Raw genomic sequence first — 16,814 nt, 5'->3', positions numbered from 1 at the left:
TTAAAATCCCTAAAAGTCGTTAAAAATGTTTTTCTATAAATAAATTAAAAAATACGTGAATCAAGTTACGTGATTTTTCATACATCTTTATTCCGTAACGGGTGCGTACATCAAAGACTGTTTGACATTTTTTTTAAGGTTGAATTCTAAATAAGCACTAATGGTTTTAATGTCATATTAAACAACCCAACAATGAAGTCTTTTTCTTCGCTGTAAAATTATTTCACTCAACTACACAAAAGTAAACATTAGCGTAAAATACTAACACACATTTTACACTCATAAGGCATGAATGAATAACAAGTTTCAATGCATGAAAAGTTATCAACTTGTCGATTCGTTCGTTCGTTCCTTAATTCGTTCTCTCGTTCTTGATTATTTTAGAGGAGTAAAATATTATTTCTCGATTTTACAAGAGATGAAAAACGTATCCTTTTTTTTCTCTTACTCTCTCGAAATGTCCCTGACTCTTAAGAAAAAAATAATCCGAACATACTAGAATGTATTTAATAAAAAAAAACTACTTTTTACTTGATTACTAAATTTAAAGATATATTTTTTTTTTCAAGTTAAATTCAGTTTTTACGATATTTTTATTTATTAAACTGTTAGTTAATTTGCTAGAATTTTTTTTAATTTAGTAATCAAGGACAAAATGGAATTTTTACTTGATTAAATAATTTAGAAATAAGAAAACACGTGGTAAATATAGGGTTACGTTACAACAAAACACCGACTAATCTAATTTGTTTTTTGTTTTTTTAGACGTAATCGAAGTCGCTGACAACGAATCTGATACTCAAACCGGGGGCAAATTTACCGTTTGCATGGTATTAACCCCTGAACCCACGAACTACTTTCCGGCATTTTACAGCTTCCGTTTATGGTACGCGCGTGCGCGGCAGCATAAACGACGACTTGCTTTCACCTAGCAAACTGCCTTCTCACATGGCATCTCAATCTTCCGCGGAAAATTTAAAATTAGCCAAAAAAAAAAAATAAAACAAGAAAAGGAAAACACTCCAAGTTGCGGAGGGGGGGGGGCTAATTTAATTGCCCCCCCCCCCCTCCTAGAACAGAGAATTTGCAAATTTTCAAAAAGTATATTATAGCACTTTTTGGGTGGAAAAAATTATGGACTGACATTTTTTAATGACTTACAATTAAAGAAAAGGACAAACGTTTTGTTTTAAATTCATCCCCCCCCCCCATTTTCAAGTGTCTATTTTTAAAATTAAAATTCTGTCACCTTCTCAACTATATTTTGAAAGAAAAATTCTCAATTTTCGTTCTTAATGAACGAAAAAAAATTTTTCGGAGATCTTCAGTTCAGAACGGATCCGTACAATATAACCTTTTTTTATTTTTTTTTCGATATTTTCATTTTTAATGTCTTGATTAAACTGTACAAGTGCCAATTATTTATATCAGTTTAAAAAAAAAAAGAGAGAGAAAAAGAAAAAAATGTTAATGGAAGTTTTGGTAGAAAAAAAGTCCATTAATGTCAGCTCGCTGCTACAAATTCGGAGTAGGGGCATATGTGAGCGACAAAAGTGAAAGTAGAAATCAGGGATACCTCTCCTACAGGAGAACCAAAATTATTCTGGGTTGTAGTCTATTTTGAACTGAATAAACACTTTAAAATAAGTCAAAGTACTAAAAACTTAGCCAGCTAGGTAGAAAACGAACACTTAGAAAAATTGATTTTATCTTTTATAAAATAACAGTAAACAAGAAAAAAAAATTTTTTTTTAATATTATGGGAGTGTAGTCTCTTCTTAATAAAACGTGTTTTCAATCGATATTTATTCAATAATGGCCCAAATTTTCCTACCTAGCAAAAATGGACGAGTTTTCCGTGGACGAGTCTTCCTGAATTCACTCAACTTGTTAAAATTGTCACATTTATTCATTCCACTCTTCCAGATACGCGCGCAAAAATAAACAAACAAATCTTTCGGGCATGTTCTATTAACAACAAACCGAAAAACTGGTTTGAGAAAAAAAAAAAAAAAAAAAAAGACAAGAAACAAATAAATGTTGTCTACCTACCTGGATAAGTTTTTGGTCTTTTGACTTATTTTAAAGCGTTTTTAAGTTTGAAACGCAGGTTAGTACCGAGCGCTTAAATTAAAGCAAACACAAGGTGGCTGACATAAGGCTGTCAGCTTTAGAGTCTCGATATCGCTCAAAACACGAAAATAAAACAAAATACCGAGAGAATCTCACCAAATAAATACAATCGTGACATGTACTTGGTGGATTTCTACCATTATTTTATTTATTTTCGAGTAACGAGCGATTCTCAAGACTCCAATGTCGCAGCCTCACATCCGCCATCTTCGTGGTCGTTTTAACTTAAGTGTTTCAAACTCACGGAACGGAAATGTCATATTCCAAAAATTACGCAAATTCATCAAGTAGTTTTTTTGGGTTTTTTTTGCACTTATACAGTTTAGTCAAGACATTTAAAAAATAAAAATATTGAAAAAAAGTTATATTGTACGTACTCGTTATAGTCTGAAGTTCTCTGAAAAAAAATTTCACTTAATTTCATCAAGTAGTTTTTATTTTACAGCGAAAACAAAAAAAAAAAAAAAAAAAAAAAAACAATTTGTTATGATACCGAGCAAAAGGTTCGATTTTTAGGAAGAAAAGCTAGTAATAAAGATGGGGAGGGAGTGTCGGCGCTTTAACTGGAGTTATCTCCCTTTGCCGTGTTCAGCAAATTTCCTAATTGCTGACTTCAACGCGCTCTCATAAAATCTTGTTTTTCTGCTGTAAAATAAAAACTACTTCATCAAATTAAATGACATTTTTTTTTTCGGGGATCTTTCTTCAGTCCAAACCTTTTTCGATAGTTTCATTTTTTAATGTCTTGACTAAACTGTACAAGTACCTTTTTTTTATAACGAAAATATTTTTTAAATGATTTAAAGCGATTAATGTGAAATTGGTAGCATTACAAAGTGGATATCGCATGTTTGAATTACTGCGGACTTATCTGCCCTCGTTTTGTTTTTTGTTTTTTGTTTGTTGTTTTTTTTGTTTTTGTTTTTTTGTCAAAATAGCGACTCTTACTCATAAAATTTTATTTTCTTAGAAGTAAAACTACTTGATCAATTAGCGTGATTTTTGGAAGATGACATTTTCGTTCCGGAGCGGAGGAAAATATGAATGTACATTGTACTTCAAATATTTTTCCGTTTTTTCTTTGTTGTTTTTTTAATCAAGTTAAATTCTAAATAAGAACAAAAAACTTTACGTTTATATTTGTGAAAAAAAAAAACTAGATTTCTGCCAAAATTATATTTTGTCAGTGGGGAATAGGGAAGATCAATGCTTGTTTCGTTTTAATCTTACATTCTGTGGAGTTTTCAGAAAAAAATGACCGAGAAACTTCTGGAAAATAAAGGTAAATAAAAGTCCATTCGAGAGACAAACTAGAATTTTCCGAGAAAAAATGTGACCAAGTCAGTATTTCGTTATGTAACTTCAGGCAAAATTCGCGAAAACTAATGTCGGCAAAATTCCAAGAATAACGGAATAAAAGAATAACAGAATACAAGATAAAATCGATGTTTATGCGTCTAATATTGCCGCGCTATTTTTTTGTTTTGTTTTTTAAATAGTATTTTCGAGTTAAATTATTAAGTGAAAGTACAGAATAGTTACAAAACACCGCCTCCCCATTTTAAGAATGGCTTAACGTTACTATTTCATCGCGGTAACATGCATAACTTAAGTACCAAAAATTCCTTTCCGAATGGCAACAGGTTAGTAAAAAAAAAAAAATAGAGGGGGGTAACTAAATTAAAATATAATAACTAAATAATATTAACTAGATGCATTTATCGGGCGTTTCCGGGAATCTTTATACTTTTGCTTAACTTTTTGTTTATTTTTTTTTTTTTTTAATTAACGAGCACGTACAATCATGCAGACTTTCCTGTATTTTGTTTATGGCGGCAATTAAAAAATTACCGCCATAAGTGCCAATTCGAATAAGCACCTTATACTTAATTTATTTTTACATAAAATAATAAAATGCTATTGTTTTGAATTTGTTTTTAAAAACAAAATATATTACTTTAGAAAATTTGGTAAATTTTTACCTGATTTCCATCTTAACATTTTCCTTTAAATGACAACTCAAGTAGGTTTTCGAGTATGCTGAAAACGAATATCGCATTTAAATTTTCCGCAAATAAGTAGTTTTCCGGATATTAAGCAATGTCATTTCTTATGTGACTGCTAGTGGCCATCTTGTATGCGCGTGCCTGTGCGTAATTTTTCGGCATTGCGTTTGCACGCTTGCGCGTACCAAGATGGCCACCAGCAATATCATATGAAATAACATTGCTTCATATCCGGAAAACTATTTATTTGCGGAAAATTTAAATGCGATATTTGTTTTCAGCATGTCGCCATCTTAAAGGAAAATGTTAAGGTGGAAACCGGGTAAAAATTTACTTAAATACTTTCTTTTCTTTTGGAAAAATATTTTTTTTTCATGTGACACTGTTTTCGGGGTCGCCTATTATTCTGTATCATCGAAAAGACTTTATGGTGTGCGTACTCGTCACGGAACGAAGAGGTCATATATATATATATATATATATATATATATATATATATATATATATATATTTAAAAAAAAAAAAAATCACGTAATTTTTTCAAGTAGCTTTATTTTAACTAAGAACATTTTATGAGTAAGCAAAAAGGGACTGTTTCGCAATGCCAGCTTAGAAAAGAGAAAACAAGGGCATATAAGTCTACAAAAACTTAAACTTGCGATGTCAGCCTTGTAATTTCACATTAATCGTTTAAAACTCGTTTAAAAATGATTTTCTTTGTAAAAATAAAACTACTTGATGAATTTACGTGATTTTTGGAATATGATATTTCCGTTTCGTAACGGGTACGTACATCATGAAGGTTTTTCAGGGTTTTATTTAAAAATTAGGTTGAATTAACCTTTAAAAAATAGCACTTTTTTTTTTTTACTTTATTTTTTTTTTACAAATGGGTTTACCAGTTACCACTGATCAAGGCCCGAAGGCCATTCGAGGATAAGGGTTAAAACTGCAGAAGTACCTGCATTTGTTTTCTATTTCAATAAATAATTGATTTATTATTGATTAAACCAAATCATGCTGAGAGTCACGTAAGCAAGAAACGCAAACACAATGCCTATGTTAAGGTTAATTTTATTTTTAATAAATAAAAGTATTAGATTAGTAATTAACGCATTAAATTTGATATCAATCTTAAATTAGAACAAATAAACAATTTTTAATGGTTGCAATTATTTAAAAAAAAGAATGAAAGAAAAACGTGAGGAAAAATTTTAAGCACGCGAATAATGGAGCTTGCTTAACTAATTCGTTAACAATAGTTAAGTTTTTTTCTACGTATTAAAAATTACTACCAACATGACGCCAGGAAAAAAAAGGGCATACAGCAGATTTGAAAAGTCTGTTTTAAAATACTTCAATTATATTTTAGTACGCATTATAAATGGATTGCTGAGTTGTGTTTTAGTAGATATATATTAATTCAAAATCAACAAATGCTTGTGTGTAAAATTTCAAAACAATTCTCCCAAAAAGTCACATGTGAGAGTCGAGGAAAAACGTAAACATGGCCGCTTTTTAAAAAAAGGCGATGCGTCTCGAAGATAATAACAAAAACATTAACAAGCAGAGAATCGAAGTTTCTCCGTTTCTTTTTGTCTGTAGTCGCAGAAATTAATTAAAAACAATTTATTTTCGTTTTGCGATGTTTTTGTGTTTAAAAATATTTTATTCCTTAGAAGAAAAAAAGAAAAAAGTACATCTGCCAGAGAAGGTACCCGTGCTGAAGGTATTTAATTTTTGTTTTCTCCCATTGCAAGAACTTGAAACACCAGGGTCGGAAAGCGGGATCGAGAAGTCAACAGCGCCCCCCCCCCCCCCGAGAGAGGAGAGATGGTGCGGCATTCTGACTTGCAAAAAGTGCCTGAGCAGCCCTGTCGGTATTCCTCGGTAAGGGTACCTCAGGCGATTAGCAATAAACCAAACACCTTTCTCAAAGAGAAAAGACAAAGCCTGGGAGGCTGGAGGAGGGGTGAACCTCCTAGAACTGTACCGTGCTAAAATAATTATTATTTAGAAACCCATTCTTAACGCGTGGAGGAGGTGGTGTTTTGTAACTTAACAATTTATTAAACGAGAGATACTGTAAAAAAAATTGGGTGCTATTTTTTAAATCATATTTCCAAGTTTAATTAAAGTTTTATATATGCTTTTTTTTATTCAATTGTAAGGTTAAAGTATAGAATAGGCACAAAACACTCTCCCCTCCCCATGTTAAGAATAGCTTTTTAAATAATAACGTTATTATTTCAACACGGATCGATAAGTGCATTGCACTAATGCAGTAATAATGCACTAGTACCAAAATTTGAATTTAACTTGAAAATACTATATTTAAAAAATTTTTTTAATAGCACGGTCTGCATGTGTACCGAAATTGTAAACGTTTAAAGTTGGTCAAATTATTGGTTGTGAGTGAAGTAATGCGGGGTCCAGTTTATTTTTTGTTGATAAGCAAAAAGTCTATTATTAGCCATATTATTTTATTTTACAACCAATAATTACGGAATTTAAAATGTTTATATAACTTTTATTTTATTTTTGTTTTGTTTTGGGACGAAAAATCCGTCGCAAATGAGTAGACAAAACAAAACGTTCACCAAGATTTGTTATGAGACTTGTGCAGTTTAACACACTCAAGCAATTTTAGAAAGCCATTCTTAACATGAAGGAGGGATAGGGCTTTTATTAACTCTCTTGGCCTTCGGGACAAGATCAAAGTGTAGTATATGTTCTTCGAATGCTGCAGCTGGCTGCACTGCAATTGCTTGTTCTCTTTCAGTGGAGGAGAAATCCTTCACGACTGAGACAATTTTTTTTATTTTTGTTCCTTTTTCTCCACATTAAAAAAACAAAAACAAAAAAAAAAAAACGACCCTGGTGTCCACTCTGCCTCGTGGAGGGGGGGCATTGTAAATAGAAACTTTTACGTTGCACAAAAACAGGAATCTGCTAAAATGAAAACAATTTGTGGGCGTTAAACTGTACGAGTGTCTTTGTTGTAATAAATAGAAATGATATTTATTTATCAATACAATATTATATAATATGTCGAATGCAAAGTGGTTTCTAATAATGTTATTATCGTAACGGAAACAATAATAACGCATTTGTTGCGCACTAACTTAAGAAAAAAAATCTAATAAATTTAAATATTTTTTTATGTTGACGAAATTGATACATAATCGTTTTTTAATATTTCTGCAATCTCGTTGTGAAATAAAATGCAAGATAGAATCTTCTAGAAGACAACAGAAAATGAAAACACTGGAGCCAGAGAGATGGTTTTGTTTACAAACAAACCTGGAATGAAAAAATGAGGCTACCAATCAAAGAGTAGGATCTCGTTAAAAAAAAAAAAAAATGCGATCAACTCATAATTATGACGACTGACCTTTAATTTTCCGTCCTCTTCTTTGAAATCCGTAGCTTTGCTAGAATCCTGATCAGTCATTAGCCACGAATTCGAACATTTTCCAACACATTTCGAATAAGAAATACAGTTTCTGTTGTGTTTTGTTTTTCTTTCAACGAGCGTACTTTTCAGGCGAGAGTTAATCGGTAAATAGAGCTGCTGCTGATGCCGAGTCGCTATTTATACGCTGCTGCCTGTGACGTCATCTATTATATTTGGGTTAAAGCGGGTCAAGGATTTCCCGCCTTTATGTCGAAGACAAGAAAAAAAAAAAAGAGAAAGAAAAAATAGAGAATATTTATTTGCAATTCATTCATAAACAACATAGTTTTGAAAGGTGGATGGCGTTTGCACTTTGTGGTGGAAACTCATATGTACTTTAGGGGTATCGTTAAATCGCGCACTTTAAGAGTAGTTTTTCCCTGACTTAAAAGAAAAGAAAAAAAGACTAGTTTGAAAGTAATAGGTCTGGTTATTTTAGGTTGGAGCAAAAATAATATCGTTTTTTTTTTTTTACGTCTAACTTCAAAAAATCATAACTCTTTTCATAATAAACTTTATTAATCGAAATAAGAACCATTAGAACCTGCACATTTTTTTGCCACTGAGAAGTCTATTTATCCCATAAGCATAAAAATCCGGAGTTCTGGAAGCAATGAATTCATTGAAGGCTGATTCGGTATCATCTCGGCTTTTGAAGCATTTTTTGCGCAGGAAGTTGTCAGGATGCTTGAAAAAGTGATAATCAGTGGGCGAGAAGTTGGGTGAATATGGCGGATGAGGCAGAGTCTCGTAGCCCAATTCATTCAGCTTCTGCAGGGTCAATTGAGCAACATGCAGGCGAGTGTTGTCATGGAGAAGAACTGGTCCCTTCATATTGACCAATCTCGGGCACATACATTGGAGCTTCTGGTGCATTTTGTCAATTTATCGGCAGTACTTCTTTGCCGTAATCGTTTCGCCTGGATTCAAGAAGCGATGATGGATGAGACTGGCTGCAGACCACCAAACAGTTACCATAACCTTTTTTTGGTGCAATTTCGGTTTCGAGAAGTGTTGTGGAGTTTCTCCAGCATCCAACCACTGTGCCAAACGTTACCTGTTGTCATAGAGGATCCACTTCTCATCACGTCATTGTCACAATCCACTCAGAAAATGGGCCGTTTTTGTTGCAAAGAAGGAGTGTAGAAGAAACCTCAAAACAACAATTTTTTTTATATTATTTTAATTTGAATTCATTATTGAGATGAGTATTATTTATTAATTCATTTATTGCGGACTATCATCCTCATCTTTATTAGTTGTTGTTTCACGACGTTTCAGCCAACTATTCCTCTTGCCTTCGTCAGGTGGTAACCACGACGGATAGGAACTTCGAATCTCCTAACTGCATTCTCAGCAATCACTGCCATCCGTAGTTGTAATCGTCTCACCTGTGACGCAGTTGATAGAGACGTTGAATCTCTACAGTTCCAGATGAGCATTGTCTGAAGATAGCGGTTTCAATCCTACCCAAAGCCGACCAGAGGCTTACTTGGCCAAAACGTGGTGAGACGACAACAACTACGGATGGCAGTGATTGCAGAGAATGCAGTTAGGAGATTCGAAGTTCCTATCCGTCGCGGTTACAACCTGACGAAGGCCAGAAGAATAGTTGACCGAAACGTTGCGAAACAACAACTAAGAAAAAGATAAGAATAATCGTCCGCAATAAATAAATTAGTATAGACAATTGTTTTGATTATCGTTCAATTCATGCGGCACCCATTTATCCAACTTTTTTTTACTTCCCTATTGGCTTTAAATAGCAAACAACTGTTGAGTGATTTTGCGATGATCGGCTTCAATTAAGGCTTTCAAGTGTTCGTTATCAACCGCAGTCGGCCGGTTGCAACTATTTTCATCTTCGAGGCTCTCGTCACCATTGCAAAGTTTCTTAAACCACCGTTGTGTCATATGTTCATTAGTGGTTTTTGAGCCAAACGCATCATTGATATCACGAGCTGTCTCAGCAGCTGTTCAGTCTAGTTTGAACTGGAACAAGAAAATCATGCGGATTTGAATTTTGTCCATACTGTCGAAAAGACTGCAAAAAAAAAAATGAATGAAGAGATTGAGAACGTTGACGAATAACACGATTTGATAGAGCGAAAAACATGCTTCAAAATGATATATAACATGGCTATATATATATATATATATATATATATATCAATGAATTAATTCAGAAATCATATATAAAAGTAACATATGTGAGAAAACGATATTGTTTTTGCACCAACCTAATAATAATAATAATTAATAATAATAATAAATAATAATAATAATAACTAATAATAATAATAATTAAAAAATATAGTCTAATTTGTTTAAGTAATTTAAGGGTGCCTTCAATTTTAACTAAGGGTGGTTTTTTTTTTTTCTTTTTTGAGGGGGTGCGTTAAACCGACAAACGACTTAGGGAAAGAAATTTGGTCTATTTTACAATCCACAGAGGCATGAACCTTCGGGCCAAGATCACCGTATAGTATCTGTTCTGATGTTAGACTTCACCTTTTCTGTCTTCTGGCAGTGGAGGAGAAATCCTCCATGACTGAGACAATTTGTATTTTTTGTTCCTATCCAGAGTGCCCCATTTTGGGGAGCTGGATTTTCCCAACATTAAAAACCGACCCATGTCTAACTCTGCCCTCGTGGGTAGGCAAGTAAGTAGGAAAATATATTGGATGAGTTCCTAACAGTATTTTGTATAATTTCTTTTATTTATAAGTCATTATCAAAACGTTAAATACTAGCATTTCAGCCTGACTTTGCTCGGGTCCTATGTACTGTTCATAATTTTATGTTCATATATATATATATATATATATATATATATATTAAAAAGTTTGACTCATGTCCAGGTAGCCTACATCTAAACTGGTGCTACCAGATCAGGCTGTCTATTGGCTTCCTGAGACGAAATGCACCTACATTGATGTTCCTTTTTGTTTTTCTATTCTCTTTTGTAAAACTTAATTATGTTCTGCAAAACCAAAAAGAAAAACAACAGCCCCTTTCCTCTCCCCCCCCCCCCTTTTTCCCCTCCACTTCCTCCCTTCGCCCTGTCGGTGGGGCTTTAGAATACACCAGCTACCCCCTGCAGAGGGTAAAAGTCCCTCAATTTACCCTTAATTTACTAAAATCCCTATGTTCTGCAATAATTTGCCTACAGGAAACACACTTAAAAGAAAATGACAAAATTAACATAAAACACTACTCAATCTACAACCACATAAACACATTATCATGCAAAGCCACCGGTGGATCATCAATACTGATAAACGAAAACATTCCACACAGCAAAGTGAACTTAAAAACAAATATGCAAGCTGTTGCAATAACTGCAACACTACACAAAACAGTAACCCTGTGTTCACTCTATATACCACCAAACGAAACAGAATTAAACAATATAATCAAACAACTATCTAAACCTTTTCTACTCCTGGGAGACTTCAATAGTCACAATATATGGTGGGGCAGTAAAAAAAACAACAAAAGAGGCCAAACCATAGAAAAAATAATTAACCAAAATGATCTATGCCTACTCAACAACAAAGAGAATACATACATGCACCCACCAACGGGAACCGTATCAGCAATCGATATAACTCTATGTGACCCAACTATATACATAGATTATAGCTGGAGAACACATAAGGATACATGCGGAAGTGACCACTTCCCAATCATAATAGAAAACGAGAACCCCCAAACTAGAAGACAAAACACCTCGCTGGAATTTACAAAAGGCGAATTGGGAAAAATTCCAAAATACATGTCAACACAGATTAATACCTGAAGCGAATCCTAACTTAGAACATATCACATATTTCAGCAATACCCCACTCACAATAGCCGAGGAGAACATAGCAAAAAGTTCCACTCCTACAAAATATAACAAACCCTGGTACAATAAAGAATGCAAAGAAGCTATAAGAGCCAGACGTGCAAACCTAAGGAAATTCAAAAACAGTCCAACGAAAGAAAATTTGGACACATATAAAAACAGTAAAGCCAAAGCATGGAAAACTATCAAAGAATCAAAACGGAACACGTGGAAGACTATGTAACAAAAATTAATCAAAACACTCAAAACTCAAAAAAGTATGGGAGATGGTCAGAAAAATAGCAGGAAAAAATACAAAGAACCCTATTAAACACCTTATATGCGACAACACGAAGATTACCGACAAACAAAATATTGCAAATAAATTAGCAGAACAATTCTCAATGAACTCATCATCAAAAAACCAAAATAAAGAATTCCAAGCTATAAAGAAAAATGAAGAAAAAATAAAAATAAACTTCAAATCAAAAAATGAAGAAAATTACAATCAATTATTCAACAGCGCAGAACTAGAGGAGGCAATAAACAAATCTCACGATACAGCAGTCGGCCCTGATGAAATCCATTATCAATTTTTCAAAAAACTACCAAAACCATCACTGGACTACTTATTACAAATTTACAATGAGATATGGATAACTAACAGCATCCCAGAAAACTGGAAGCAGGCAACAGTAATCCCAATACCTAAACCAAAAAAAGATCATACAAACCCAACAAACTACCGACCCATTGCACTCACTAGTTGTTTGTGCAAAACTTTTGAGAGAATGATTAACGAAAGGTTAAATTGGTACTTGGAAAGCAAAAATCTAATTACAGAAAGCCAGTCAGGTTTCAGGAAAAATAGAAGCTCCACCGACCACTTAATAAAACTGGAAACACGCATAAGAGAAGCATTTGCAAAAAAAGAACATCTAATAGCAATTTTTTTTTTGACATGCAAAAGGTGTGACACCGCTTGGAAATACGGAATCCAAAAAGACCTGTATGAACTAGGACTTAGGGACAGAATGCCAGAAATTATCAGAAATTTCTTAACAAATAGAACCTTCCAAGTACGGATGGACAACACTTATTCAGTCCAAAAAGATCAAGAAATGGGTGTCCCCCCAAGGCAGTATCCTGTCTGTCACCCTCTTCAACATTAAAATAAACAATATCATACAAAACATAGACCCAGGAATTGAAAACGCCCTATATGTGGACGACCTACTTATATACTACCAATCTAAATATATACAAACAGCCGAACGCAAACTACAACTCTGTCTGAATAAAATAAACAAATGGGCCATAGAAAATGGATTTACATTCTCAGAGGAAAAAACTAAATGCATCCACTTTTGCAAATTACGAAAATTCCACCACGACCCCAACCTGAAACTGGATAACAAGAACATCCCACTCACCGACCAACATAAATATTTAGGTATTATATTTGATAAAAAAATTGACTTTCATACCACATATAAAATATTTAAAAGCAAAATGCCAAAAGACAATGCAATTGATCAAAGTCCTAGCACACACCGATTGGGGTGCAGACAAAGTCACATTATTGAAACTATACCAAACTCTAATCAGATCTAAAATGGACTATGGATGCTTCATCTATGGAGCAGCAAGGAAGTCCTACATAAAAGAACTAAATACAATCCATCATCAAGGATTAAGATTGGCCTTGGGAGCATTTAGAACCTCTCCAGTAGAAATCCTCTATATAGAGGCCCATGAGCCTCCACTGATTCTAAGACGACAGAAGTTAGCGCTACAATATTACCTAAAGCTGGCACCATGTCCATCAAATCCTGTATACCAATGTACCCTCCACCCACAATACACACATATCTTCAACAAGAAAGAAAATATCATCAAGCCCTATAGCCTCTGGATAAAAAACCTTCTTACAGAAGCCCAAATGGACATTACAAAAATACATAAATATAACAAATCAAAAACTCCACCCTGGATAATCAAACAACCACACATAATATTAAAATTAAATAAATATCCCAAAACGAAAACCCACCCATCAACCTTCCATGAAGAACTACTTACCATCCAGAATACATACAAAGAATATACACAAATTTACACTGACGGATCAAAAGATGGAGATAAAGTAGGATACGCAGCCATCCACAAAAAAATAAAACTAAAGAAAAGGCTCCCAAACGAATCTTCTATTTTCAGCGCAGAAGCAACAGCCATAGATTTGGCACTAAATATAATAACCAATGATGACCATCAAAAATATATCATATTTACTGACTCACTTTCAATACTCATATCTCTAAAAGAAAAAAAAATGACAAACCCACTTATTACAAAATTGCTAAACAAAATAGATGCCATAACCATAGAAAAAAACATTATCTTTTGCTGGATACCAAGCCATATCGGCATCTACATGAATGAACAAGCAGATAAGGCAGCAAAGAAATTCCTGCAACAAAACCACATAAGTGGAAAAATCCCCTATACAGACCTAAAGACTAAAATAAACACATTTGAAGAGAAAATGGCAAGAAAACTGGAGCTCATCTACAAAAAACAAATTATTCCAAATAACACCAAATATTGGAACGAGAGACACCAAAAAGTTAACAAGAAAGGAAGAGGTAGTAATGACCAGACTGCGAATAGGTCACACTCTCATCTACTAAAAGGGGAGGAGACACCAAACTGTATAACGTGTCAAGAACCCTACACAATACACCATATACTGACAAACTGCATTGACCTTGAACAAACCCGAACAAAGTATTACCAAGAAAACAATCTAAAAACAATATTAAACAAGATTGATCCCCAAAAAATTATCAATTTTCTGAAAGAGATTAAAATATACACTAAAATATAAGGAAAGACTACCCCCCCCCAAAAAAAACCTTAAGAAGAACAAACCAATATTTAACACATCATAACTAACCTTTCGGCATTAAATGACCCCAAAGTGGTTGATATGCCGTAAAACAAAACAAACAAACAAACAAACCTACATCTAAAATTTCAAGTTTAGACCCCAAATTGGCGGAGAAGTTTGGTAAGGTCTGCAAAGGTCTACTCTTTCAATTATGACCTCTTGGTACCAAAATTTCACCTAAAAACTGATTAAAAAACTTGCTGCATGTCTGAATACGCTTTATGTAAAACTTCAAATGTTTAGACACAAAATTGGCTGAATAGTTTGCTAGAGACCGCAAAGGTAAAATCTTTTGAACGTTGACCCCTTGGCTACCAACTTTTCGGCCAAAAACCGATTAAAAAGCTTGCCCTATATCTGAATGGATGGAGGTAAATTTGTACATTAGGTTCACCTCCACAATTTTCTTTATAGGTTTTCGACTGCTGATTAAGAAAATCTCATTATAATTTTCTAGAGATAAGTACTTATAGAGATATAAATACCTGTACTATGCACTGTCATTCACTGGCTGTCACATGAGATAAACAAATCTACTTCTTTATTACCGACACTGCTACCAATAATTTTTGTATGTCTCGAAAAGGCTTTTTTCGACGACGGTCCCTGGGGGGGGGGTTATTATCGCTTAGAAGTGTTTATATACCCCCTAGATAATAATATCTAGGATTTGGGTCGCCTCTAGATTTATTTACGTCGACTTTTATAAGATTCGCGCTATTTCGCTCTGTCCCCCGTTTGTCCTGCTTTTTAGTATAAATACAGTGAAACTAAATTCAAACGGGTCATGTTCGGCTTTCGTGCCGAAACGTCCAGAAAGCAATCAGCTTTTGATCAATGTGGAGTTTCCCCTTATATCAGACAATTGCTATTCAATTGGGACAATGGGGAGCTACTTTCCTCCCTTCCCACCATCATCTGGGGCAAACGAAAACTAAAAATACAGCCACGTCATCGTAACGATCCCGTGATGACCTCATTTAGCGTCTGCCTGTCAATCTCTTTCACTCGCTTTATAAGCCTCAACTTAACATGCTTATCAATTACTCTCACTCGTGGTCGAGACGGTTAAGTGGTTGGCTTTTGTTTCCACCTCCGCGCCAAGGCTTCCGGGTTCAATCCCGCCTCCCGACCAAAACTGTTTTTTTTTCTTTTACACCTTTAAACACCCGGGCAACAGTTTACCTCCCCCCCCTTATACACACAGCGTTGTTATCTTAAGATTGCAGGTTCGATCCGACAGGTTTATTTATGCTATTTTATTTTCCATTTTGGTTTTACCAATTTTTTTTAACATCATTTTTTTTTATAATATTTAAGCAGGGTTATTACTTACCCTCCCCCATACACACACATGCAAACACCCGGTCAACACTGGGTACCCCCCGCTAGTCTATATATATAAAAGCAAAAATGTGTGTGTGTTTGTATGTCTCGCAAAAACTTTTGACACAGGCCACGGATTTTCGCCAGATAGGTATCATTTTCAAGCTGGAACCTTCACCCGGCAAATATCGAAAAGTTGGCCCAAAACATTAATTCCTTCACCCTAAACTAGCCATTTTTGTACAGGGTGGGGTAACCAAAAACCGTCCTCTCATGACAAAATGGCTCTACGCATGCGCAAATGACGTCAGAACATGAATTATTTTAAATATTAAAAAAAAACGACCTAATTTTGTCAACGTCCTCTTAGCTCAGTTCATTAGAGTGTGGCGTCATTATTTAAAGATTCTGAGTTCGAATCGTGGGGTGAGATGTCCTTTTTTTTTTTTTCGATTTTTAAAGGTTTAATATTGAAACAGGGTTATTTAAGCTATTTTTCACGTATGTTTTTTTTTTTTTTGGTTTTTATTATTTTTTTTTCAGATTTTTTAAAGAAGTTTTAACGTTCGTTTGTCTGGGTTTTTTTTTTCCATCACATTCTTTTTTGTTTTTGTTTTTCCGATTTTAAGAAATTTTAACATCGTTCGTTTGCCTTATGTTCGGAAGAGAAATATCGAAAAATTGGACAAAAACATTAATTCCTTCACTCTAAACTGGTCACTTTTCTACAGGTAGGGGTTGCTTTTTTTAGCCAATATTTTTGCAAGTCATCCCCTCTTTTCGATTGTCTAGCCTTAATTTAAACCTACATCACTTCTGATTTGGCAATGGGCACAACAACAAACACATCACGTTTATTTTTCACATTCTTTTCCTCCTTCACGGTATGGGTTCGAGCCTGGCTGCCTACTACCACTTGTTTTTTTTTTTGCTCAACACACCTGCAAACACCCAGGCAACGCTGGACACACAGGATAGTCTATAATATAATCTTACCTGTCTGTTTAAATGTATGTATGCATGCATGCATGTATGTATGTATGTATGTATGTATGTATGTATGTATGTCTGACAAAAACTTTTTACAGAGGTGATGGATTTTCATGAGATCGG

The 16,814-nt window shown here is 34.2% G+C and overlaps 1 protein-coding gene across 2 annotated transcripts in view; it reads right to left on the bottom strand.

The window, feature by feature from the left end:
* The window catches only part of LOC145279988 (cAMP-responsive element-binding protein-like 2), a 403,664-nt gene extending 395,939 nt beyond the window's left edge, over nucleotides 1-7,725 (bottom strand). The window contains exon 1 of one of the 2 annotated variants that reach the window (XM_080131586.1): nucleotides 7,534-7,725. In XM_080131586.1, coding sequence (XP_079987712.1) covers nucleotides 7,534-7,593 — 60 coding nt within the window. In that variant the 5' untranslated portion in view covers nucleotides 7,594-7,725. The remainder of the gene's footprint in view (nucleotides 1-7,533) is intronic. The other variant, XM_080131590.1, reaches the window with a different exon arrangement.
* Nucleotides 7,726-16,814: the final 9,089 nt, after the last annotated feature.

This window comes from Euprymna scolopes, chromosome 7 (genome assembly GCF_053919585.1).
Source record: "Euprymna scolopes isolate OS-2025 chromosome 7, ASM5391958v1, whole genome shotgun sequence".
Classification (NCBI taxonomy): domain Eukaryota; kingdom Metazoa; phylum Mollusca; class Cephalopoda; order Sepiida; family Sepiolidae; genus Euprymna; species Euprymna scolopes.
This window is presented reverse-complemented; position numbering and strand designations above follow the sequence as displayed.